Source organism: Hylobates moloch, unplaced genomic scaffold (genome assembly GCF_009828535.3).
Source record: "Hylobates moloch isolate HMO894 unplaced genomic scaffold, HMol_V3 SCAFFOLD_6, whole genome shotgun sequence".
NCBI lineage: Eukaryota > Metazoa > Chordata > Mammalia > Primates > Hylobatidae > Hylobates > Hylobates moloch.
The window spans coordinates 136,274,713-136,300,625 of NW_026652281.1; the positions used below are offsets into that span (position 1 = coordinate 136,274,713).

General features: G+C 36.8%; 1 protein-coding gene across 2 annotated transcripts; it reads left to right on the top strand.

Annotated features, from left to right (window-relative positions):
- Positions 1 to 6,473: 6,473 nt before the first annotated feature.
- On the top strand, positions 6,474 to 24,992 carry UBLCP1 (ubiquitin like domain containing CTD phosphatase 1). 2 transcript variants are annotated; one of them, XM_032158515.2, is made up of 10 exons: positions 6,474 to 6,684; positions 7,812 to 7,903; positions 8,262 to 8,347; positions 8,430 to 8,545; positions 9,915 to 10,013; positions 12,462 to 12,499; positions 13,030 to 13,128; positions 16,133 to 16,249; positions 22,177 to 22,304; positions 23,877 to 24,992. In XM_032158515.2, the coding sequence occupies exons 1-10, from the start codon at positions 6,531 to 6,533 to the stop codon at positions 23,902 to 23,904; spliced, it is 957 nt and encodes a 318-aa protein (XP_032014406.1). In that variant the 5' UTR covers positions 6,474 to 6,530; the 3' UTR covers positions 23,905 to 24,992. The 2 variants fall into 2 exon arrangements, with proteins under 2 accessions (XP_032014406.1, XP_032014407.1); XM_032158516.2 differs by lacking the exons at positions 22,177 to 22,304; positions 23,877 to 24,992 and adding an exon at positions 20,295 to 22,149 and having other exon boundaries at positions 6,483 to 6,684.
- The last annotated feature ends 921 nt before the right edge of the window (positions 24,993 to 25,913 follow it).

The window sequence follows — 25,913 nt, forward strand, 5'->3', positions numbered from 1 at the left end:
AGCCAAAAATTATCAAAAGTAGGGAAGAATGCAAAATAGCGTGTGCCTCTTAACTAAAGAACTGTTAAGATACAAAACTTGGCTCTTTGCTGCCTTTCCCTCACTGCCAAGAGGGAAATATGAATTAGTTACATTGCTGTCGTGCTCACTGGGAGTTCGCTGTATGGACCGGATGGGGACTGCTCCGAATTTCCATTCAAGTCTGACATTCTTTTGTCAGCGTTTGTGTAACCGGCTTTCCTTGCATTCAGAGGAAAGATAGCATGGAAGTATGGATGGGAAGGTTGAGACGATTCGATACTGTATGGTAACCTCGATCGCAGCTCTCCTGTGAGACTTGCTTCCTGGATTCTGAATCACTTAAGCTTGCCCCTTCTCTTTCCTGACCCTCTTCCGTTTCCCCTTAGATTGGAGATTCTCCTCAGATTCTAAGTCTCTGAAATTATTAGTGTTGTCAGCCCCTGGGCCCATGGAGCGGTCTCAAGTCTTCAGTTCTCAAAGATCACCTTTTAAGCTTCATTCGGAACATGATACAGCCACACGAGTCCTAGCCCTGAATCTCACGAAGACCTCAGTACACCTGGGAAAGGCAGCACACCCAGTTCCGACACTACTAGAGACGTCACACGCCTCAGCACCCATCCGCTCCGAGCCCAAAACGAGCGCACGCGCAGAACGAGAGAGCGGCCACCCAGGGATCGGGGCTATCTGTACAGCGGTTACAGTCTCGGAAAGGCCTGGCTTCTTCGTGGCTTTGTGGAGATCCCTTACAGCGGCCATTCGATTAGCACCCGAAAAGATTCAAAGAAAGCAGCTGTTCCGTCCCCAACATATTTCCGTTCCAAACCACCCACTTCCGGTTTTTCAGCCGGTTCCGGTCCCGCCCTTCACTTCCGGTCGCTTTCGGGCTCTCAGCGGCCGGTTTCTGCGTCCGCTGCCGCTGGTTCCACCGCACTCCAGGTGAGGGGTTGCGGGGCACCTTGGCGCGCTGCCCCTGGAGACGCTGTTGGGGCTCGGGGACAGTGGGTTTGCCGCCCGCGCGGCGTGGCTTGCACTGCGGCGGGCTGGGGATAGCGTCTGTCCTAGTCTGACGCCCAGGCCCCTAGCCCCGGCCCGCTTAGTCGCGGGGGCCGCTGTCCTCCCATCCAGCAGTCTAGCCTATTTGGAGGGCTTTCTGTTTCCCAGTGGGTTTTGCGTCCCTAAACTTCATTCCTCCGTCTTCTCAGGCTTGTCCATCCCTCCCCTCACCCTCCTTGTTGAAGGCAATCCGGCCTTTTTGGTTCTGGAGCCTCCACCTGCCTCCTGATGCTACCCTAAATCAGTCAGTTAGCACAGCCCCCGACCCTGCACCACCTCGCAGTTGTCGCTGGTGTGCGGTTCTCGCCGGGAGTTCTTAGTGCTTCACGGTTATCTTTTGCTGGGGTTGTTGAAAGTTAACCTCCCATTAATTCCCAAAGTGTTACTTTTACTGCTATACTTTAAAATTTCTTCATTTGCCACTTTTTAGGTTTGTGGTCCTGGGCAAGTTTAATTTCTTTTCAGGTTTCTCATTTGTATAATGAGGACAACAGCTGTTGGTTCAGGATTGTGAAGATTCAATGAGATAATTAAATTGTTTAGCATGTTTTTATTACATCATGAACACCATTTGTATTGCGTTTTACAGTTTACAAAGTGCTGTCACAGGTGTTACTTCATACCTTAACACTACTTCTGTCCAGTGAATATTAGTAGCCTCATCTTGTTGAGAAGACTGAGGCCGAGAGGTAGATTGACTAGGCAAAGTCAACACAGTATGTTAGGCAGAACTCCAACCTAAACAGCAATTCTTGACCCTAGGTTGACCATATCGAAGTGTATTCTTTGCTTGCTTGTTTGGGTTTGCCAACTTCACTCCTCCCCACACCCCAAATCATGTTTCAGCTTTTAAATCTGATGGGATCTGAAATGATACAAAATACTAAGAAAGAAGGTTAAATGTGAAAGCAAAATAGCTCATGCATTTATATCACACTTTTTCATTGGTGTGAATGGTCTTAATGATGAAATAAGGTTCAGTAACTTTTAAACAAGTCTTAAAGACATATGCATTTACAATTTTTATGGTGTTTGTTTTGCTTGGCCCTTTAAGGCATTTGCCAACTTGGAATTTCCACTTGTGGGATAGGTGCTTCGTAACGTTTTTTGTGCTGCTTTATTAACCATATAGAGCCCACGCCCTCTGGCACATTTTTTTTTTTTTTTTTTTTAACGCTGAAAACATTGAAGAGCCTGTAGTACTGACTCAAATTTGAGCATTCATCAGAGGTGAGGAGGACTGACCTTGTTAAAACACAGATTCCTAGGTCCCTTCTCTCCACCCCAATTACCTTTCCACCAAATTACCAAGTGAGGTCAATGCTGTTGGTTGGCCCAGGGACCACGCTTTGAAAACCACTAGTCTAGAAGAGCAATGACTTGTCCAGTGTCACCTGGAACTCATGATCTCACTCCAAACTCTGCACTACTACTCATCACAATATATGCGATATTAGTGCTGGTTGCCTTTCTAGCTCTTGTGGGATTCCCTTTTATTCTTATGTCTTATAGAAAATATTTAAACTGTATTTCAGTTTAACTCAAAAGGTCCACTTTTAATTGAAGAATATAACATTTGTTGTAGTGCTGTCTTAAACGGAACACGTTACCCTAAATTAACACACTTGCTTTACATTTTCAGTAGAACACGTTGTAAACATAGGAGTAAATATACATTTATAGTTCATATTTGTATTCATATATGAGTAAATATAAATATGAATTTATGGCTCTCTCTTCTAATTGGCCTCTTAGTAGGAGACACTGTTTTCAAATTATTTTTGGAAGTGGAGATTAAAAATTTGCCCTCTTTCTTGCAGTTGGTCCTAATAGTTGCATGAAGAGTGCAATCAAATGTTTCATCAAATAAGTGAAAGCATTGGAAATACCAATACCTTGAGATTAGAAAATCTAGTTCTCTGGACTGTGGGAGGAATGAGTTTTATGAAAAGTAGAAAGCTTTATGTAGGAAGAGACATATGTTTGGTTATTTACATGAGTGGCAGCCACTATATAATCTTTGTGTGCTTAGATCTGTACCTGTGGGTTTTGTATTTACTGATTGATATGGTTTGGCTGTGTCCCTACCAAAATCTCAACTTGAATTGTATCTCCCAGAATTCCCACTTGTTGTGGGAGGGACCCAGTGGTAGGTAATTGAATCATGGGGGCCAATTTTTCCCATGCTATTCTTGTGATAGTGAATAAGTCTCATGAAATCTGATGGATTTATCAGGGGTTTCCGCTTTTGCGTCTTCCTCATTCTCTCTTGCCACTGCCATGTAAGAAGTGCTTTTTACCTTCTGCCATGATTCTGAGGCCTCCCTAGCCATTGTGGAACTGTAAGTAGCTGGGATTACAGGCGCCCACCACCACGCCTGGCTAATTTTTTTTTTGTATTTTTAGTAGAGATGGGGGTTTCACCACGTTGGCCAGGCTGGTCTTGAACTCCTGACCTCAGGTGTTCCACCTGCCTCAGCCTCCCAAAGTTCTGGGATTACAGGCATGAGCCACTGTGGCCAGCCTCGGGTATGTCTTAGCAGCATGAAAGCAGACTAATACGGTAAATTGGTACCAGTAGAGTGGGGCATTGCTGAAAAGATACCCGAAAATGTGGAAGCAACTTTGGAACTGGGTAACAGGCAGAGGTTGGAACAGTTTGGAGGGCTCAGAAGAAGACAGGAAAATGGGAAAGTTTGGAACTTCCTAGAGACTTGTTGAATGGCTTTGCCCAAAATTCTGATAGCTATATGAACCATAAGGTCCAGGCTGAGGTGGTCTCAGATGGAAATGAGGAACTTGTTGGGAACTGGAGTAAAAGTGACTCTTGTTATGTATTAGCAAAGATACTGGCGACATTTTGCCCCTGCCCTAGAGATTTGTCGAACTTTGAACTTCAGAAAGATGATTTGGGGTATCTGGCAGAAGAAATTTCTAAGCAGCAAAGCACTCAAGAGGTGATTTGGGTACTGTTAAAGTCACTCAGTTTTATAAGGGAAGCAGAGCATAGAAGTTTGGAAAATTAGCAGCCTGACTATGCAGTAGAAAAGAAAAACCCATTTTCTGGGGAGAAATTCAAGCTGGCTGCAGAAATCTGCATAAGTAGCAAGGAGCCTAATGTTAATCCCCTAGACCATGGGGAAAATGTCTCCAGGCTATGTCAAAGACCTTCATGGCAGCCCCTCCCATCACAGGCCCAGAGGCCCAGAAAGGAAAAAAGGGCCCGGCCCAGAGTCCCTGTGCTGTGTGCAGCCTAGGGACCTGGTGCCCTGTATCCCAACCACTCCAGCCATGACCGAAAGGGGCCAACGTACAGCTTGGGCTGTGGCTTCAGAGGGTGGAAGCCTCAAGCCTTGGTAGGTTCCATATGGTGTTGAGCCTGTGGGTACACAGAAGTCAATAATTGAGGTTTGGGAACCTGTGCCTGGATTTCAGAAGATATGTGGAAACTCTTGGATGCCCTGGCAAAAGTTTGCTGCAGGGATGGAGCCCTCATGGGGAACCTCTGCTAGGGCAGTGTGGAAGGGAATTGTGGGGTCAGAGCCCCCATACAGAGTCCCTGCTGGGGCACTGCCTAGTGGAGCTGAGAGAAGAGGGCCACCACCCTCCAGACCCCAGAATGGCAGATCTGACGAGAGCTTGTACTGTGCGCCTGGAAAATCCACAGACACTCAATGCCAGCCCGTGAAAGCAGCTGGGAGGGAGGGTGTACCTTGCAAAGCCACAGGGGCGGAGCTGTCCAAGACCATAGGAACCCACCTCTTGCATCAGCGTGACTTGGATGTGAGATCTGGAGTCAAAGGAGATCATTTCGAAGCTTTAACATTTGACTGCCCCACTGGATTTCGGACTTGCATGGGCCCTGTAACCCCTTTGTTTTGGCCAATTTCTTCCATTTGGAATGGCTATATTTACCCAATACCTGTACCCCCATCGTACCTAGGAAGTAAATAGCTTTCTTTTGATTTTACAGGCTCATAGGCAGAAAGGACTTGCCTTATCTGAGATGAGACTTTGGACTGTGGACTTTTGAATTAATGCTGAAATGAATTAAGACTTTGGGGGACTGTTGGGAAGGCATGATTGGTTTTGAAATGTGAGGACATGAGATTTGGAGGGGTCAGGGGCAGAATGGTATGGTTTGGCTGTGTGCCCACCAAAATCTCAACTTGAATTGTATCTCCCGTAATTCCTATGTGTTATGAGAGGGACCCAGGGGAAGGTAATTGAATCTTGGGGGTGGTCTTTCCCATGCTATTCTCATGACAGTGAGTAAGTCTCATGAGATCTGATGGGTTTATCAGGGGTTTCCGCTTTTGCTTCCTCCTCATTCTGTCTTGCCACTGCCATGTGAGAAGTGCTTTTTGCCTTCCACCATGATTCTGAGGCCTCCCCAGCCGTTCTGGAACTGTAAAGTCCAATTAAACCTCTTTGTCTTCCCAGTCTTGGGTATGTCTTTATTGGCAGTGTGAAAACAGACTAATACACTGATCCTTGATGCCTTAACTCTTGTACATTCAACTGAAGAGATACAATTGTGGGGGAGAAGAAACATAAGATTTAGTCAGAAGACCTGTGCTGTAACTAGCTACGTGTCTATGTACAGATTATATAGCCTCTCAAAACTCCTGTTTCCCTAATTGTAAAAGAGGGAAAACTTACCAAATTACTTTCTCTAATGAGATTGTGTAAAAACTTCAATTCATAGAATATGAAACAAAGAATGGCTATTTACTATTTATTTAGCACAGTGCCTGTCTGGAACATAGTAAGCTTTCAGTTTAAAAAGATTTTTGTTTAACCAATAATTTATGTAGTGTTTACTAGGTGCCAGGCACTATGTAACTTGTAAATGTTAATTAAGTTAAGCCTCATAAAAGCCCTAAGAAGTAGGTAGTATCATCATCTCTATTTTACAGATAAGGAAACCTAGGCACTGAGAGTCAAGTAACTTCTCAAACTCAGATAGCTAAGTGGGAGAGATCTGGGATCTGAACCCAGATCATCTGGCTGTAGAATCTGTGTTCTTAACTGCACCACACTACCTTTCAAATGTTAAATGAACATGGATGGTCTGTCAGGGAAGGACTTGCCTGTAGCATCAACCTGACCAAATAGAGCAGGAGGAATGGTAGCTTATAATTGCACATTTCCAGTTGAACAGTGAGAGTCAGAGTATTAGAAAGTAGTAACTCTAAGCCAAAAATTAGGAGTGTGGGGGAATTTAACTTTGAGTCCTAGTATCTTTTGTTGTTCTGGAGCACTCCTGTATGGACAAAAATCCTCTCTATCATAAGTTGTAAAATAGGGCTCAAACTGTACACATAAAACTTAAAAGTTTGGCTTCAGTAAACAGTATCCATTTTAAGTTGTTCACTTTTTGTCTTCCTTTCCAGGTATTTTTTTTTTTTTTTTTTTTCTGAAGGAAAGCTTCTTCCTCATATGTTTCAAGAATGGCTCTCCCTATCATTGTAAAATGGGGTGGACAGGAGTATTCAGTGACCACACTTTCAGAAGATGATACTGTGCTCGATCTCAAACAGTTTCTCAAGACCCTTACAGGAGTTCTTCCAGAACGCCAAAAGTTACTTGGACTCAAAGTTAAAGGTAATCCTCTCCCCTGTTCAGATTTTTTGCATTGAATTTTTAGTATTATGAATTTTAATAATTATTTTGAATATAATTGTTTAATAATTTATACTTGCTATTTGTAGTTTAATAAGTCTTTCCCTTTCGAGATTTCTTTGGTAGAATTATTCTTAAAATTGTTTTAGTGGTAAAAGTAAGAATATTAAAGTGTCCTTGGAAATACCATGATTATTAAGATTACTTTTGACATTTTAGACTGTTAGTATTTGCTTGTTAAACCTTTGGCACAGAAGTCCCAGATGAAACTCATTTATTTTCTGACGTCTACGTTTTAGCACAGTGTTTTCATTATACCGAGGGCCTTGTACTCTTCCCAAATTATCTTTTCTGTTTTAAAAGTAAAGACAACATTTAAAAATTACAGGCAGCATTCATATCCAGTTTAAAAGGGATTTTTTTATGGTATTTTGTGATTATCATATTGAAGAGTGAGTTTTGAGTAACAGTAAATCCGCAGTTTTCTTAGGCACTCAATTTTTAAGGCTTCCTGGAAAACAGTAATATTCATCTTGAACAACAGAATAAAACATGAATTAATTTTGTTTAGGTAGTTGAATAAAGGTGTTCATCTAACGTAGAATTGGGGAGAAAATAACTCTTGTATTAATTTTGACTTCTTCGTGTCTTAGATATGACTAATTCAGCAGAAACAATTTGGTAATGTAGAAGAAAACGAAACAACAAAAATTGCTGCCGGGCGCGGTGGCTCACGCTTGTAATCCCAGCACTTTGGGAGGCCGAGGCGGGTGGATCACGAGGTCAGGAGATCGAGACCACGGTGAAACCCCGTCTCTACTAAAAATACAAAAAATTAGCCGGGCGTGGTGGCGGGCGCCTGTAGTCCCAGCTACTCGGAGAGGCTGAGGCAGGAGAATGGCATGAACCCGGGAGGTGGAGCTTGCAGTGAGCCGAGACTGCGCCACTGCACTCCAGCCTGGGCGACAGAGCGAGACTCCGTCTAAAAAAAAAAAAAAAATTGCTGTGACATCTGTACCAAACCGTTTAATGTTAGGGTTTTATATAATGGAATAGTGAAACCAGCACCTGAATTTTAGTGAGAAAACAGTCATTTGCTTGTATTGTAGGCAAACCTGCAGAAAATGATGTTAAGCTTGGAGCTCTCAAACTGAAACCAAATACTAAAATCATGATGATGGGAACTCGTGAGGAGAGCTTGGTAAATGTTTACTTTTTGTTACCATTTGTCCATTTGAAGATATTATGATTTATACTACACTGTCGTATTATATTTTAATTGTGGTAAAATTGTCAGTCTAGCAATCAATGAAAAATAAAACCCGCACTGTGAATGTGGTATTAACTGTGTAAGTATAGTAGTAGCACAAATGATCAAATTTAATATGGTAAATCTGCCCAAGAAACATACATAACGAATTATTAATTGTGGAAATTTTCCATTGTGGGCTTAAAAGACTCTGGAACTCAAATTGTATCTCTCATTTTATTTTTATGCTATGCATGTATTTGTTATATTAAGGATAATACGGTAAAACAAAACTTTTTTTGTTTAATAGGAAGATGTCTTAGGTCCACCCCCTGACAATGATGATGTTGTTAATGACTTTGATATTGAAGATGAAGTAGTTGAAGTAGAAAATAGGTAAGTGCTTTTCGCTTTAGAAGTAATCAGTTGTCATGTGAGAACAAGTGAATATTTTATCTAATTATATGTTTTCCATTAGGGAAGAAAACCTACTGAAAATTTCTCGCAGAGTGAAAGAGTACAAAGTGGAAATTTTGAATCCTCCCAGGGAAGGGAAAAAGCTTTTGGTACTAGATGTTGATTACACATTATTTGGTAAGTCAGTTAAGAATGCTTTTCATTTTCTGTTACCCACAACTCTTTTTTTTTCTTTTCTTTGTTTTTTTTTTCTTAGCAACTCATGGTTCTCGTGAAATACTTGAAAACTTTTCTTATTACAAAAGTAAATCGCTCATTGTAGAAAATACAGATAAGCAAAAAAAAAGTCATCTGTAATCCTGATACCCAAAGATGACCACTCTTAGTAATTTGATATATATCTTCTAGACTGTTTGTATGGATCTCCTCTAATTCTTTTATTTAATAACAGATTGAACATCTTCTCAGTAAAATATTGTTTATTATGAATGATATATATATGTGTGTATATATATATTTCTTGTTTTTTTGGCCAGAAAGTATTCTAGTTTATGGATGCATCGTCATTTAGCCATGTTATTCCCTGTTGATTATAAATAATTTTTTATAAGGAATATTAAAAAATTATTTTTGATATTTTATCACTAGTTTTCTGTTTAGTTATATTCAAGCAGATTCTTGAATTTAAAATTTCTCATGTAGCCCAGGTGCAGTGGCTCACATATGTATCCTGGCACTTTGGAAGGCTGAGGTGGGAGGATTGCTTGAGCTCAGGAGTTGGAAATCAACCTGGGCAACATAGCAAGACCTCATCTCTACTAAAAACTAAAAATATCCGCTGGATGTGGTGGTATGCACCTAGTCCCAGCTACTTTAGGAGGCTGAGGTGGGAGGATCACTTGATCCCAGATTAAGGCTGCAGTGAGGTATGGAGTGCCACCGCACTCCAACCTGGGTGACAGAGTAAGACCCTGTCTCAAAAAAAAAAAGAGAAAAAAATGTTTTGTGTTCATTGAAAAAGAAAGATGTTCCTTTTATGTCTAATGTTGGCAAGAAATAGTTAACTTGTGATATTGGAATTTATTTCTAACCCTAAACCTAAAACATAAGTTAATGTACAGTTTTTAAAAATTTAATTAATTGGTTAATTGGCCTATCATTTTGATGAAATGTGATTATATCTGCAAGGTAAATGACTAAAGGTGAGTATAAGTGGACATAGTTTGTTTTTCATTATTAAAAAATAACATCTAAACTTTAGAGACTAGGTGAGAAAAAAATTTATAGTTTACTACTTAAGCCTGAATTTTCAGTATTGCTTTTTGCAAATTGAACAAAATTGATCAACTAAAATTGGATCTTAAGGATTTTAAATTGTATGTTTTGAAAGACATCTTTTTGTCAGCCAATGTAATTCAGTCTGAAGCAGTTTGCAATGGACTGTTTATGTTTGCATTTCATAATATATTACATTTAATAATAATTGGTATTAGGTACTTGTTCATGATGGTAAACTAATAATTATTTATGATCAATTTTCTTTTAGACCACAGGTCTTGTGCAGAAACTGGGGTAGAATTAATGCGGCCATATCTTCATGAATTTCTAACATCTGCCTATGAAGATTATGACATTGTTATTTGGTGTAAGCTGTATTTTTTTGTTTAGATTTCCGTGGAAATAGGTTGTTCCTTATATTATTGTGCTGTATAAAATGTGACTTAAAATGACCTGTGTTTAAATATGAAATAGTTTTCATTTTTTAGCAAATTTCTAAATGAAGCATGTATCACAATATAAACTTAAACATATATTGGCCAAATACCAGTGAGATAGTTAATTTAACTATAGGACATGAGTACATTATAGTGTAAGAATAAAAATAACTGATTTTCCCAATGACCCCACCTTGATTTGAAGTTTTTCCTTCTGATTTTTTTTTTTAAACTAGGCACATATCTTTAGGGTCTCGCTGTGTTGCCCAGGCTGGTCTTGAACTCCTGGGCTCAAGTGATCCTCCTGCCTTGGCCTCCCAAAGTGCTGGATTATAGGCATGAGCCAACGTGCCCAGCCTTTCCTTCTGATCTTTGCTGTGGAATTCTTGATGCTTCAGAATATTTTCGTTTTCTCCTTTTTTCCTGACTCCAATTTTAAAATACTTGGAAAAAGGTGTTTAAAACAAAATCACAGTGATATAGTTCTCTGGAAATAAAGGCAACTTGAATTACTTAAGGAAAAATTAATATGTGGACTAAAGCAGTGACATTGAAATTGTGGTTTATGAACCATTTCAAGAATGTACAGGTCTGTGATAAGATACTGAGTTTGATCTGAGAAGTAAATCTACTGTAATAGTAAGCACACTATTCAGTTCAATTAATGTTTTTTGGTAGCAAGATTTTCTTGAAAAATTAACCAATGCATTGATTTACATCCCTCCTCCCCACAAATATTTAAAGTTGCCTCTTGGCGATGTCATAAGCAGAGAAGAGTTATCCTGACTGAATTAAATCAAGTCCCATCAAGTAAAGGTGCTACATTTCATTGCACTAGGCCTTTGAGAGAAATTATGTAGTTGTTGCAGTCTGTAAATTCATTTTGTATTTTTCCTTATAATCAGAGTACTTCCGTTGTTTGTGATATGTGAGTTCCATGTGAGTTCACAGCTGTTAAGATTAAAATTATTGTCAAAATATATAATTTTCTGGTTTAGTAAGATAAGGTGAAGAAAGCTTGCTGGTTTGTTTGGCAACTTTGACATCTAAGATGATATTTGAGAAAAAAGTTTATCCTTTAAATGTTATTAAACTAGACATAAAATTTGAGAACCTTTTACAATAGTATACTTAAATTATTTTTATAAACTGTGATATTTTGTGGTAGTTCATTGAAAAGAGTACTTCACTTTGGAGATAAATAGACTAGGATTTTAATTCTGGCTCTGTTCTTACTATGTGACACTGGACAGGTCACTTTATCTTTCTGAGTCTTAGTTTCCTCATTTGAGAAATGAAGATATCTAAATATATATTACAGGTTAGTTGTAAGAATAGAAGTATCAATATAGCAACTAGTACTATGTCTGACATATAGTTAATAATTAGAAACTTTTTATTAGCTGTGAGTCTTTGTTTTTCATCTGATAATTACAGATACAAAATAAGTACTAGATTAAATTTTTTTTCTATCTTATTATTATTTTCATTGGAGATACAACAGTCTTTAAAATTTTAGCTCAACTGACCAGTTTTATATGTGTAAGGTGATTCTTCTGTTTTTTGTATGTGTGCACTGAAGATTTTTTATTTTGAGAGCTCAGGTTCCTCTTTTGCTTTTAAAAATCACACACACACACACACACACACACACACACTCTTCAAATAATTAAATTGCTTTTTCTCTTTTTAAATATTTTACTTGGTTATACCTGTATAATTTAGTCCAGTAAACCAGGAGAGCACATAAAGATGAGGATTTAATTTTAATATTAATGATCTCAAAGCTGGTTAATGTCTGACAATGAGCAGATACATGATGCAGGTATACTTTATGAATTTGTTTCAGATTTCTTGTTAGAAGCTGCTAGACTCAGTGAGCTTTAATTTGCTGAGAGTGACAAAATGCAGATTTTCATTGAACCTAACTAGCTGGTTTTCAACATAAACTTTTGACACATAACAATATGCTTATATTGACACTATGTATACCTGTGCATTGCCTAGAAGTAGGAACGTGGAAAAAAGTGATCCAGGCACCCAAGTTTAAGTTTGGAATCGACAGAGTGTCAGGGCTGATTTAAAAAGAGAGTTTAGGTCTTGATTTATAAATTTCCTAGGTTCAGAGTTCTTTTGAGCATGGGTTACCTGTGTCTTATAGATAAAAGTTGTTTAAAATTTATTCTGTCTTGAAGACACACTGCAGTAAGTTTACTTTTATCAATATTTAAAAGAAAATTACCATAAATATGCTAGGGACTGTTAATTCTGATGCATTTAAACTTTTAGTTTTGCTTAGAAAACTTACTTATACAGATATTTTTTTAAAGAAATTCAAGCTTTTCATATGTATTGTATTATCATTCCTCGTGTTTTAGCTGCAACAAATATGAAGTGGATTGAAGCTAAAATGAAAGTAAGTGTTAGAAAGCAATCCATTTAAAAATATTTTCAAACTGCATTTGTCTTGTTAAAAGTTCTAGAACTGAATTAATTTTATTCTTACTGGAGGGCACTTAGTAGATAGATAAATGCCATTATTGGGAGTAAAGGTGTTTTTAAAGTGTGTTTAATAAGTGGATTGTACTGAATCCCTAAGTCTTTTTTAAGAAAAAGTATAACTAAGCTTGTCCCCTCCCCAACATTCTTCCTCATTTTACAATAATACTTTATTTTCCTTCTTTTGCTCTGGTGTGCAATACTTAAAGAGTCAGTATTCTCCTAAAATGGTAAATTAGGAAGTAATCTATTTCTAGTTTATTTTCCTTGGTCTACCATTTATTGACTTAGCTAAGTGAAACCAAAATACTTCCTAGTTGTTTAGCAAGATGTAGTGGCTAGTGGTGTAGAAAGTTGGCATTATGAGAAATTGCAGCTAGAATATTCAAAAAATCTGAAATTTTCCACATTACTATGTTTTAACCTCACAAATATTTGTGTTTGTAGGAGCTGGGAGTGAGCACAAATGCCAATTATAAGATTACTTTCATGTTGGATAGTGCTGCTATGATAACAGTACATACTCCAAGGAGAGGATTAATAGACGTAAGAAGTCATTTTATTTCTATTTAATGCCAACATGGTTATTTTCCAGTGCACTTTTTATGTTTATACCGATGGAGTAAATTAAAGAAAGAGTGTAGAGATTCTGAGTAAATAATAAAGTGGTTGAGTTTTGACATAGGAAAATGTATTTAAGGTTAAAAGATTTTTTTTTTTTTTTTTTTGAGATGGAGTCTCACTGTGTCTCCCAGGCTGGAGTGCAGTGGCGCGATCTCAGCTCACTGCAAGCTCCACCTCCCAGGTTCACTCCATTCTCCTGCCACAGCCTCCGGAGTAGCTGGGACTACAGGCGCCCGCCACCACGCCTGGCTAGTTTTTTTGTATTTTCAGTAGAGACGGGGTTTCACTGTGTTAGCCAGGATGGTCTCGATCTCCTGACCTCGTGATCCACCTGCCTCAGCCTCCCAAAGTGCTGGGATTACGGGCATGAGCCACTGTGCCCAGCCAAGGTTAAAAGATTTGAATTTTAATGATAAAATTAAGGATCTTGAAGTAGGACTGTCAAGAAAGGAACTTGTGATTATGGGTAATTGACCTGTGTTGATGACAGCACAATGTTACTAGGCAGAGTAGGTGAGAAAAATACTGAATATTATCAAGGAAGATACTAGAAACAAATGAAAGCACTCACCTTGCCCTGTATGAAACTGGTAATAAAAGCAGATGCATCATGATGCATGTACTTTGGGATGATGCTAAAGAATAGCAACAAGAACAATCAGAGAAAAGGGTCGGGCTAACCAGTTATTTTACTCATCAAGTAACTACTCATATTATTAAGTACCTACTGTGGAAGGCCCTGTGATAGGCACTGTTGGGAATAAAGAGATGAGTGAGACACAGTCCATACCATTTGAAAGCACCCAAACTGTTAGCTGGGCTGGATAATGCATGCCTGTAATCCCAGCTACTCGGGAGGCTGAGGCAGGAGAATTGCTCAAACCCAGGGGGCGGAGGTTGCAGTGAGCTGAGATTGAGCCACTGCACTCCAGCCTGGGTGACAGAGCAAGACTCTGTCTCAACAAAATAAAGTAAAAATAAAAAGCACCCAAACTAATAGAAATTAGGGAGAACTTAGGATACAAGGAAACCTTAGGGGAGACAGTATTAAAATTATCAAAACCATAAATAGAATGACTTAAGGGCATGGGGACTTGTTCTATTAAGGAAATACTGCATGTATCGAGAAAAAGATAACTTATTATATACTAAAGTAAAATAATACATTTACAAAATTTTAACATTAAAAATTACTTAGGGAAATGTTAAACATGTTTTATGACAGTGAAAAATTAAAGGAATAAAAATAATCCTCAATATCCAGCAATAGGGAATTGGATATATAAATTACTGCTACCTATGTAAGGGACTACAGCTCGTCATTTGATGTAGTAGGATATGTAATGATTTAGAAATTTTCATGACACATTTAAGTGAAAGAAGTATTTTAGAGAACACTGTCATAAGCCCTTAGAAAATAGTTCTTAACCTTTGTTTGGTTCAGGATTACCCTTAGTTTAACAAAGAACCTGTCAACTCTCTGAGGCTGCTCTTGTTTATAAAAATGCCTAGAGGCAATATATCAGAATATTGAGTTGTCGCCCTTGGTACTGACTAGATTATTGATGATTTAAAATTTTCCTTTGTGCTTTTCAGTATTTTCATGTTTTTCTGTAGTTAGCAATATTACTTTTCTAATTGAGAGCAAAGTAGTTTGTGTTTTGGGGAACATAAATGCTTGACCGAATTACCAGATGACAGCACTTTTTAAGAGGATGTGGGATTTTTATTCTGGATGTCATAAAAAATGACCTCTGTTGTCATATTTCTTGAGGCTTTTGTTAGCTAAAACTCCGCAAAATATGGCTTATTGTATTAATTCCTATATATTTGTCTTCATTTCGTGGGGGAAGGAGGGGGCGGTTTCTGTTTCAGTAGTAAACAAGATCAGTAGCAAAAAAAAAAATCAGGAAAGTAGAATTTTAGTAAATTAAAATATTTCATTAACATTTTTTGTTTATATTGACTTAGGCAGGACAATAGGAAGGAAAAAGCTTTCTCCAAATTAAATTATAGGAGGAAAAAAATTTTTAAGTTACAACTTTTATTACTATTTATTTATTACCACTTAATCTCATATATTTATTATTACATTCTGTTCTCATAATACCATAAGACTTCTGTCTTCAGCAAAAGTAATTTTCTAAAAATTAATTTAAAAAATTTTCCGAATGTGTAATACATTTGCATGACTAAAAAAAAGAGTAAAGTACATAATGAAAAGTCATCTTTCACCTGGTACCTAGCCACAATCAGTGTTATTTCCTGTGTGGTCTTACAGAGACTTTACACAAATACCAACAGGTAAGACTATATAAGAAATTATCTCTTTGAAGCTTCAGTTTAAGAATTCAGAAATAAGAGTAAGAATTTGTAAAATATGGTGCTTCCGAAGTTAAGCAATCGAATTCCCTAGAAATTATGCACCTGTGCCACTGAGTTAAAGAGAAAATGAGTTTTTCCTCTATAAAATATTTAAATTATCAATTGAAAGAGCTAAATACATTTTTTTTGACTAGGGTGTTCTAGTTTTGAAAGCAGACTCCATGTAACTCCCAAGCTCTGAAAAGGAATATGTTAACCAAGGAGGTCATGTGACTGCATAGCAGACATCTAAACAATTATTTTGGATTTTTAAAAAATTAAATAATTAATTTATTTTACCCAAAATCTTCACGTTAAAATTATGGAAAGTTTTATAATGGGTTTAGTTCAGTTGGACATGAACAAACCTTTCAGAAGTTTCAATATTGCAGAATGCATTGTGCTTTAAAGTGGGTTGTGTTTAATGATTAGCTCATACCTGTCTTACAGGGGGAAAGGAACGCTTTGGCATTGTTCTGCAGGGCAGTTTGCAGTATTCCGGCTTTTAAGACAGGATGAACTATTGATAAAATTTGAGTTAAATGTAAACTTTTATTCTAAGGTAAAGCCTCTTGGTGTTATATGGGGAAAGTTTTCGGAGTTTTACAGCAAGAAAAACACCATTATGTTTGATGACATAGGGAGAAATTTTCTAATGAACCCACAGAATGGACTAAAGGTAAGACATACTTTTACTTGTTATGTGCTCATGTGATCTGGACTGTGTGGTAGAATTTTTGTAGTAAGCACTGTTGAATTTCATATATTTTTGGAAGTACTGTATTCTTATGTCATAGGCAAGAAAAGTTTAAGAACAATTCATATAGAAATTGAACTTTGTCTTTTATGCATTGATGTCTCCATAGTTAGCTAGTTCATCCAAGTATTTGTTTTATTTATTTATTTATTTATTTATTTTTTCTTCTTCATTTTATTTTATTTTTTATTATTATTATTTTTTAATTTATTATTATTATACTTTAAGTTTTAGGGTACATGTGCACAACGTGCAGGTTTGTTACATATGTATACATGTGCCATGTTGGTGTGCTGCACCCATTAACTCGTCATTTAGCATTAGGTATATCTCCTAATGCTATCCCTCCCCCCGCCACCCCACAACAGTCCCCAGAGTGTGATGTTCCCCTTCCTGTGTCCATGTGTTCTCATTGTTCAATTCCCACCTATGAGTGAGAATATGCGGTGTTTGGTTTTTTGTCCTTGGAATAGTTTGCTGAGAATGATGGTTTCCAGCTTCATCCATGTCCCTACAAAGGACATGAACTCATCATTTTTTATGGCTGCATAGTATTCCATGGTGTATATGTGCCACATTTTCTTAATCCAGTCTATTGTTGTTGGACATTTAGGTTGGTTCCAAGTCTTTGCTATTGTGAATAGTGCCGCGATAAACATACGTGTGCATGTGTCTTTATAGCAGCATGATTTATAATCCTTTGGGTATATACCCAGTAATGGGATGGCTGAGTCAAATGGTATTTCTAGTTCTACATCCCTGAGGAATCACCACACTGACTTCCACAATGGTTGAACTAGTTTACACTCCCACCATGTGTAAAAGGGTTCCTATTTCCCCACATCCTCTCCAGCACCTGTTGTTTCCTGACTTTTTTTTTTTTTTTTATTATACTTCAGGGTTTTAGGGTACATGTGCACAGTGTGCAGGTTTGTTACATATGTATCCATGTGCCATGTTGATTTATTTATTTTTGAGATGGGATCTCACTCTGTCGCCCAGGCTGGAGTGTGGTGGCGTGATCTTGGCTCACTGCAACCTCCACCTCCTGGGTTCAAGTGATTCTCCTGTCTCAGCCTCTTGAGTAGCTAGGATTACAGGCACGTACCACCACACGCAGCTAATTTTTGTATTTTTAGTAGAGACAGGGTTTCACCATGTTGACCAGGCTGATCTCGGACTCCTGACCTCATGATCTGCCCACCTCGACCTCCCACAAGTGCTGGGATTACAGGCATGAGCCACTGCGCCCAGCCCAAGTGTTTTATTTTTAATTAGCTCTGTGGGAGCAACATGGGCTTCCCAACATTGACTTTTAGCATGAAAAGTGAAATCATTAGTTATTTTTTTAGGTATACAAATCTTGGCATTTTAAACATTCTGGTTAGCTTGAGAAATGGCAGTAAGGGTACTTTGTTTTTTTCTTTTTAAACTGAAACTAAAGACGTTTTTGAAAATTCCTAGATGACAAGTACAGATCTTAGAATTAGACATTGCCGGAGCTAGAAGGAACCACAGTCATCTCTTGCCTACCTTCTTAACTTTGGAAACAGTCTGAGGTTGAAGAAGTTCCTGACTTGCCCAAGATTGTATGTGTAACTGGCTAATGACAGAATTTGGGTTAGACTCTAGTGACTTGGTTCCTAGGTCAGTGACAATCTTAGCATGCAATTGCATGCAATCTTATGTGACATTTCATCCTGGTAACTGTAAAATTGGTAAGAGTGAAATTTGAAACTTAAAAGTTTCTGGTACCTGTAGTTGATTACATGTTGGTGCAATATGAAAATGGAAAAGATAGCTCTATACTATGCCGCTATTGCATATGGAGTCTCCATTTGAAGTGGCAGTCCTGACACTGAGATGTTTTTATTCTCAGTCCTAAACTTTTCTTCTAGCTGGGTCCTTGGTGGTTTTAAAAGACAAGAGAAAAACTTAAAGTACATTTTTAAAACCTTTCTTACAGACTGTTGATTTGATTTTTTGTTTACAATGAGGGTATTTTAGGGAAAGAATACTAATCTAGGTAGTGAATTGCCATAAGTATAAAAACTGTTGACTTGGAAGAAAAGTGGTTATGTTGTCCTTAATGGTTTCTGTTTAAGGCTTGGAGAGAAGTGCTTTTCTTATATGTACTTCACCAGGTATAAGGTACAAAAATGTATTCTTGAGTCTTGAGAAGAAATGTGATTGATGTAGACCTAATTGTGAAACTAACGGTTATTACCTGTTCTTGCAAGAAGGTGATCCCGTGATGGTCAAGGAATAATTTTTTTTTTTTGAGATGGAGTCTCGCTGTGTCGCCCAGGCTGGAGTGCAGTGGCTCAATCTCGGCTCACTGCGAGCTCCGCCTCCCGGGCTGACGCCATTTTCCTGCCTCAGCCTCTCCGAGTAGCTGGGACCGCAGGCGCCCACCACCACACTCGGCTAATTTTCTGTATTTTTTAGTAGAGACGGGGTTTCACCGTGGTCTCGATCTCCTGACCTCGTGATCCGCCCACCTCGGCCTCCCAAAGTGCTGGGATTACAAGCGTGAGCCACCGCGCCCGGCCGTCAAGGAATAATTTTTGAGATGTTTAGCTTTAAAAAAAAAAATACAATCATTAGTTTCGTGTTTGTTTAGAAGAAACTTTGTTTTCCTAACCATCATTTGAGCTCCATCTCTTGATGCAGGGAGAGATGTTATTGTAAATGTCTAGTTCTTTATGTTACTTTACAGTTGGGTTTTTAAAAGACTGTACTCAGTAGACCCACTGAAGGAATTTCTAAAAATACATATGTCCCCATCCCCTAAATTCTAATTCCATAGGTAGATTTAGACACTCCACAGGTGGTCCTTGTGTGTCTTTTATTGAAAACCTCTTTTTTATAAATTTAATCTACCCAAGATAACACTTCATGAAAACCTCTTTTAAGGTTAAAGATTAAAGGTTAAGATTAAGATTAAAGATCTGCCCACGTCGGCATAGAAACAGGTGGGGTTTTTTGACAGGGTCTTGCTCTGTCGCTCAGACTGGAGTGCAGTGGCGTGATCACAGCTCATTGCAGCCTCGACTTCCCTTGCTCCAGTGATCCTCACATGTCAGCCTCCTGAGTAACTGGGACTACAGGTGCACATTACCACACCTAGCTAATTTTTGTATTTTTGGTGGAGACAAGGTTTCACCACATTGCCTAGGCTGGTCTCGAGCTCCTGAGCTCAAGCAATCCACCTATCTCGGCCTCTCAAAGTACTGGGATTACAGGCATGAGCCACTGCGCCCAGCCCAGAAACAGTTCTAAAATGGAGAAATATCCTCAAATACTGTGTTTTGTTATCATGCTTTCATAATGCGCTTGGTAGAAATCTCAAAGATTTCATGTAGATCTTAAAAATAAGACTGCTTATTTTTAAAATAGTCAACTTCTATTAAACATAAGCTTGTCAGTCATAAGGTTTGAAATATATGGAAGGTACTGTGAATATAAATTTAGAATTACACTAAAAGAATGTGAATCTTGGTCATGGATAAAGCAGCTTATCGGCTGAAAACTTCATTTTTATTGTCCATACAAGGAAATTATGATATAGGAGAATTCAGCTAATCTAGACAATCTTAAGTTCCTAAAAATGCTTCCTTGACCTGAGACAAGATGATGGTTTCCTGTCCTTTTAGTGATCACTTAGATCAGTTTTTAAAAATGTAAACAGTGGTTATACTGGAGCAAGTGAAGTCAATTAAGTGAATAGATTTTTACTCTTAATTTGTTTATTTAAAATTTTAGAACCAGAATCATCAGAATATTTTAGTTTTGTTGTTTAATAGTGCTTAAGAGCAAATGTTCGGAAAGTAAAAATAACTTAGCAGAGCCTTGGGTTGAAAATCTTATTTACTACCCACCAACCCTGTAATTTCCCACTGTTTAAATTTGGACACTTTGGTACATTATATATTAATTGTTTAAAAGTTAATTTGTTGCCTTTCAGTCCTTAGGAAGTGAATGAAGGAATACTTTAAAACATTACCATATCGCCCAGGATTATGCAGAAACTCATTTCACTACATCCTCATATCATGCCTCTGTTTACTCCCATCCCCAGGGCCTAAGCAAGGCCCTGTAAAGCGTCGTCTTCATCCCCCACATTCACTGCTCCTGGGAAACAGCACTGCTGCACTACCTTTTTGGAAGTGGGATCTCCCACAAATGCTGATTTCTGAGAAGACTCCCTTTGACAGCTCTCACTGGTGCCCTTCAAGCAGTATGGGAGCCAGCTAACAGTGTGGAGGTCACTGGCACCAAGCTGTTCTGATGAGAGTAGAACACCTGGAAAAATTTTCTTCTGTCCATTTCAGACTGGTGGTGTTTTTCCATTGACAGAAGAAAAGTATGTAAAAAATACTTAAACCCTTCCCTACACTTAATAGGTATGTTAGTAGACTTCTTTGGGCTCACTCATTGTTCTTGCTTCTCAGTAAGTGACAATGATTAAATATCATTCATTTTTCAGTGTTAACTGTGTAAAATTAATAACTAATGCCCAATTTGCATTTTCTCCAAATCAAAAGAATATATTAATACTTTGCTAAGTATGATGAAATCAGTCCTTACATGTGTGCTTTAGGAATATGTGTGCTTTAGGAATACGTATGATTTTTTTTAAAGATAACAGAAAAATTCAAATGTAAACAGAACTATATAACATTGCTTAAACCCCATGTAGATATCATTCAGTTTAAATTAGCTTATTAATTCATGGATGGTTATTGTTTGCTGTATACCCTACTTCCCTCTCCTTAATATTTTGAAGTAAATCTTAGTCATATCATATTATCTAAAATCAATTTAAAATTATTGAAAGACTGTCTTGAGTTGTATGAAGGTATTTGAGCAGATGTCTTTTACAAAACAGTAAAATTCTTTATTGAAGCTATAAAATAAGGAAAAGAGCATAAATTTATAGTTTAACAAACTGTAAAGATAATTCTTGTAAAAAATTTTATTCCACTAAAATTACTCATGATTTTCCTTTCCAAAAATAAACACTATTACCATCTTGATTTATAGTCCTCTAGTCTTTTTTAAGCATAGATGTATGCAAATCTAGATAAAGATTGCATATAAACATATGCATTCATAGCACCGCCACTCAAGTCAAGATAATGATATTCCTTACTAATTGCAGCTCCCTACCTCGGTCTATTATTCTGATGTGTATGGTTTGAAATAATGCTTTTTAAATTCTTTTTCATCATAAAATAGATCAGCCTTAAACATTTGGAAAATATGGCAGTTCTTTTTATGGAAAACTCTTGCATAATGAAAAATGATTTTAATGGAGAATTTAATGATAAAGAAAAATACTTATGATAAAATGTAGGAGGAAACAGATTATATAAATGTATAATGATATCTCAGCTATACAAAAATTTAATAGAAAAATAAAATAAAAATCATCGTTGTTAAAATTTATCTCACTGTCCTGTTAGATCAAGCTGGTATTTGGGTTAAATTTTTATGAATAAAATAATGTGAATGAAATTAATTAGAAGCAACTAGAATGATAGGAGGCGGGAAAGGCTAAGTAGTTTTGCAAAGTAGAGTAGCTACGTATGGATTCAAGTGCAGTAAGAAAGCTGGTGTTGTCAGGTTCAGATTGAAAAGATAATGTTAGGTAAAATAGGTAGAAGAGTTTGTAATTTGTAAACATTATACATGACTTTCTACTTAGGCTAATATAAAAGTAATTTTTAGTATTTATGTTCTTGGTGATATTTTAACCTCATTAACTCTAATTGAAATGATAGTATAGATTTGTTAGTTTTCCTTATCACATTGTGATGTGTTGAGTAATGTTTGTTTCCTAATAGATAAGGCCTTTTATGAAAGCGCACCTAAATCGAGATAAAGACAAAGAACTTTTAAAATTAACTCAGTACCTCAAGGAGATAGCAAAATTAGATGACTTTTTGGATCTAAATCACAAATATTGGGAAAGGTAAGTTTTAATTGCTTATTTATTTTCTCTTTACATCAATGAAGAAAAAATTATCATTTTTCATCAGTGACCCCAGTATATATATAGCTGTCTTAATTTTTATTTAAAATAGGTGACTTCTAAAAACATTTTCTAATCCAGTGACCTACCCCCTGAAAGTATTTTCCCCTTTCATCTTAACCTCTAACTTGTTCATAAACATACCTCTTGTAAGCTCTTTAATACTTCTAGAAGAGAGAACTTGAGAGACTAGCATATGCTGATGATGCTGCCTATAAATTATTTTGTGATGTTAGGTAAGCTACTCCTTTATGAATCACATGGAATATAATCCCTCTTCTCATACTGTAACATAATGTCAGGATAAAATAAAACACATGTAAAAATTTCATAAATGGTATTAAAAATTACAAGTAACTTTTGTGTAGCAGAGAAATTAGAAAAGTTTATCCGACTACAAAAACAATTACTCATAATTTTCCTTTTTAAAGATAACCACTGTTACCACCATCTTGGTATATAGTCTTTCAGTCTTTTATCTAAACCCAAATGTATGCACAAATCTATATAGACGTTGCCTATAAACATCAGGTTTTGAGACAGAGAAAATCCCCTGGAGAAGTGGAAAGTATTGCTATGTATTACAGTATTTGAGGGGGAATTAGATCTTTAAGGATCTGGTTCCAGTAATACAGCACCAAAAGAAACTATTTGTGTAATAATAACACTTTGGCTTTTCAGATTCCACTTTTGACTTTTCAGATCACTTTGACACAAGTCTTCTAAGAGTCTATAATCCTAATAGGAAGATAAAGCAGACATTTTTACCTCCATCTTTAAATTGCAAATGATGTAACTGAGTCATGGAGATAGTAAATACTTAGTGCAGTGCCACAAAGTGAGCAAATTGTACCAGCAAAACATGTCCAAGTTTGCTGATTTTAGGAACTCTTTCCCCATCCCCACACCACCAATTATAGTAGTTTGTAAATGTTAGAAATAGAGATCAAGTTTTTAATTTAGTGGTAGATTTCTGTTAAACGATATGAAAAACACTTCTTTGCTTAGTAAATTAATGTCTTGTATCTTTTACACTCTTAATCAAAGACCTTTAGCATCTTTTGCCCACTGTCTTGATGTAACAAAAATAAGATCTTTATGGAGTTTGATCTGTATTTGGAAGTTACAATACTAGTTAATATAGTGAGTTTCACATTGGAAGTAAGGCAGTATGGAGTGGTAGTCAATGAGTACGACCTCTGGAGCCTTGTTTTGAATCTAGGCTCTTCCACTTTCTAGCTGTGTGAATTTGGGCAAATTGCTTAACCTCTTTGTGCCTGTAAAATAGGAATAATTCTAATAGAAACTCCTCAGAGCTGTTGTGAAGACTAAATGAATTAATACATGTACTTAGAACTGTGCGTGCACATAATCAGTAAATGTAAGTGACTACTAAGAATACTCATCTTGAAATGTTTCGTTATTAGAATAAACTCCTTTGGGAGGAAAGTTAGGTTATCTTCATGAATTTAGCATGATACAGCTTTGACATCTTTATTTTATTTCTTGCAGATATCTCTCAAAGAAGCAAGGCCAGTAGTTACAAGTTATACTGGCAGTTATTGAAGATACTTAAGATCCAAGAACTTCTTGCTTTTATGCTAGAAATCATTATGATAGTGCTGGACACTGAAGCAAATACCATACTGCTTATACTTGGTCTTCCAGTTTTTTTGTAAATTTAATTTTATATTTTTTGAAGATGATAGCAATATGCTAAAAAATGCTTGTCCCCTATATGAATATTCTGTTACGCTTGAAAAATATTTTCTCCAGCATTGGTTACTGACCCACCCAGCACCCCCATCACACACACACACACACACACACACACACACACAAAGTGGAGAAAAATGTATACTCAACAATGTCATTTTGTGACTTTGGAAACAAGTTATGTTTTGTGTTTTTGTCTAATTGTGTTATTGTCTGACTAAATCTAAGACCAAACCCATGTTGAAACTAGTACTTTTCCCTTTAAAACCAAAAAAGAAAAAAAAAATTTTTTTTTTGATTAAAGAACCTAGTTTGTTATGCTTAAAATTACCAAGAATTTTTTGTTTCTTTGTCATGGACACAATTTCTCTTCTGTATGCCACTAGTTACATTTCTAAATTCTGAGCGGTCTCAGTTAGGCCTGTATGTGTGTACATGTCCAAGTAAAGCTGGAAAACGTTAGTCTTGATACAGCTGCGTCTTAGTATGAGAAACAGAAGACTGAAGAATAAAAACTAAGGAACAAGAATGAGTCTCTTTTTGGTGGCTAAGTAGAATCTGCCTAAAACCATTGTCATAAAAGCAGTTAAAGGCAATAAATTTTTAAAAGGGACATATCACTGATTCATTCCTAAAAAGCATGAACAAAAAGTTTTTGTTCTGTTCCAGCTATATCTTGTCTAAGTGCTAACACTGTTTCAGTGAAAATATCTAGCCATAAGATTAAAAAAATATATTATTTGCAATGCTTAAGCCTGCAGATATGTAATGTGACCACTGTTTTGTGTTGACAATATTGCTTTATACAGTTCTTGTATTTGAAAGGAATTGATCCTTTTAAAGAAACATGGTGTATATTGTTCTTACAGGACTAATTTCAGTGGTGTAAATAATAAATATCTTTTCTTAAAACATTGGTTATCTGTTCTATATTGCCACAGATATTTTACCTCTTTGTTGAATGACAAAACGAACATTATGTTCAGGCAAGGATCTCTTGCAAAAACTTAAATGTGTATGGTGATGTTAAAGGTATGTATATCACTATTTATACATTCAGGAGTAGTTTTAGCAGCTAATCAGATACATAAAATTTCTTAATTCTAATAAGTACCTTTTTTTTCAGAAATATATACTATTTTCTTTGTGACAGGTTATGAGGATATACAATGCAGAAGAGTTTGAGGACTAAAGTGATTCAATTGAAATATATTTCTTAATTATGAAGTAAAATTTAAATACTTAAGGATAGAATAGAAATTTTAGAGTATTCATTTTTCATTGGTACATTTTTCCCACTGTAAAAGACAACTTATTCCAAAGTATGCATGGAAAGGGCTTAATCTTCTCAAGAAAATGGAACACTTAAACTATTAACATAGGTCAAGAAAGGGCAGACATTTTCTAAATCAGTATAAACAAAAGTTAGCAAGTCACAGGGAGCAAAGTAGAATTTTACAAAAACATTTTCTGCCATTAGGTGGTGCCCAAACCAAAGCTTCTTAGCTGCTGTGCTTAATTAAGACACTCTGGAGAACATTGTCATTGAGCTTGTTGAGATAATGTGCTATATGTGATTAATACCGTCATAGAGTGTGGGAGTTTTCATTTGTCTTCTGCATCTCATGGCTTATTGAACAGCTCCATCTCTATATGTGTATGGCACACACAATTGAGTCAATAGATCACTTAATTCAGATGTATATTTTGGTGAAACCACAAATTATTTTTATCAGATATATGTGTTAAGCATTAAAACAGTATTATATGAAGTATATTTAGCCTAAAAACTACAGAACATCAGTAAATCTTTGATTCAGAGGGAAGTTTCTA

Coding starts and splice junctions, on each gene's coding strand:
- UBLCP1 (XM_032158515.2), top strand. CDS start 6,531: ATGGCTCTCCCTATCATTGTAAAATGGGGTGGACAGGAGTATTCAGTG. Junction 8,348..8,429: donor GTAGTTGAAGTAGAAAATAG/GTAAGTGCTTTT, acceptor GTTTTCCATTAG/GGAAGAAAACCTACTGAAAA. Junction 12,500..13,029: donor GGATTGAAGCTAAAATGAAA/GTAAGTGTTAGA, acceptor TTGTGTTTGTAG/GAGCTGGGAGTGAGCACAAA.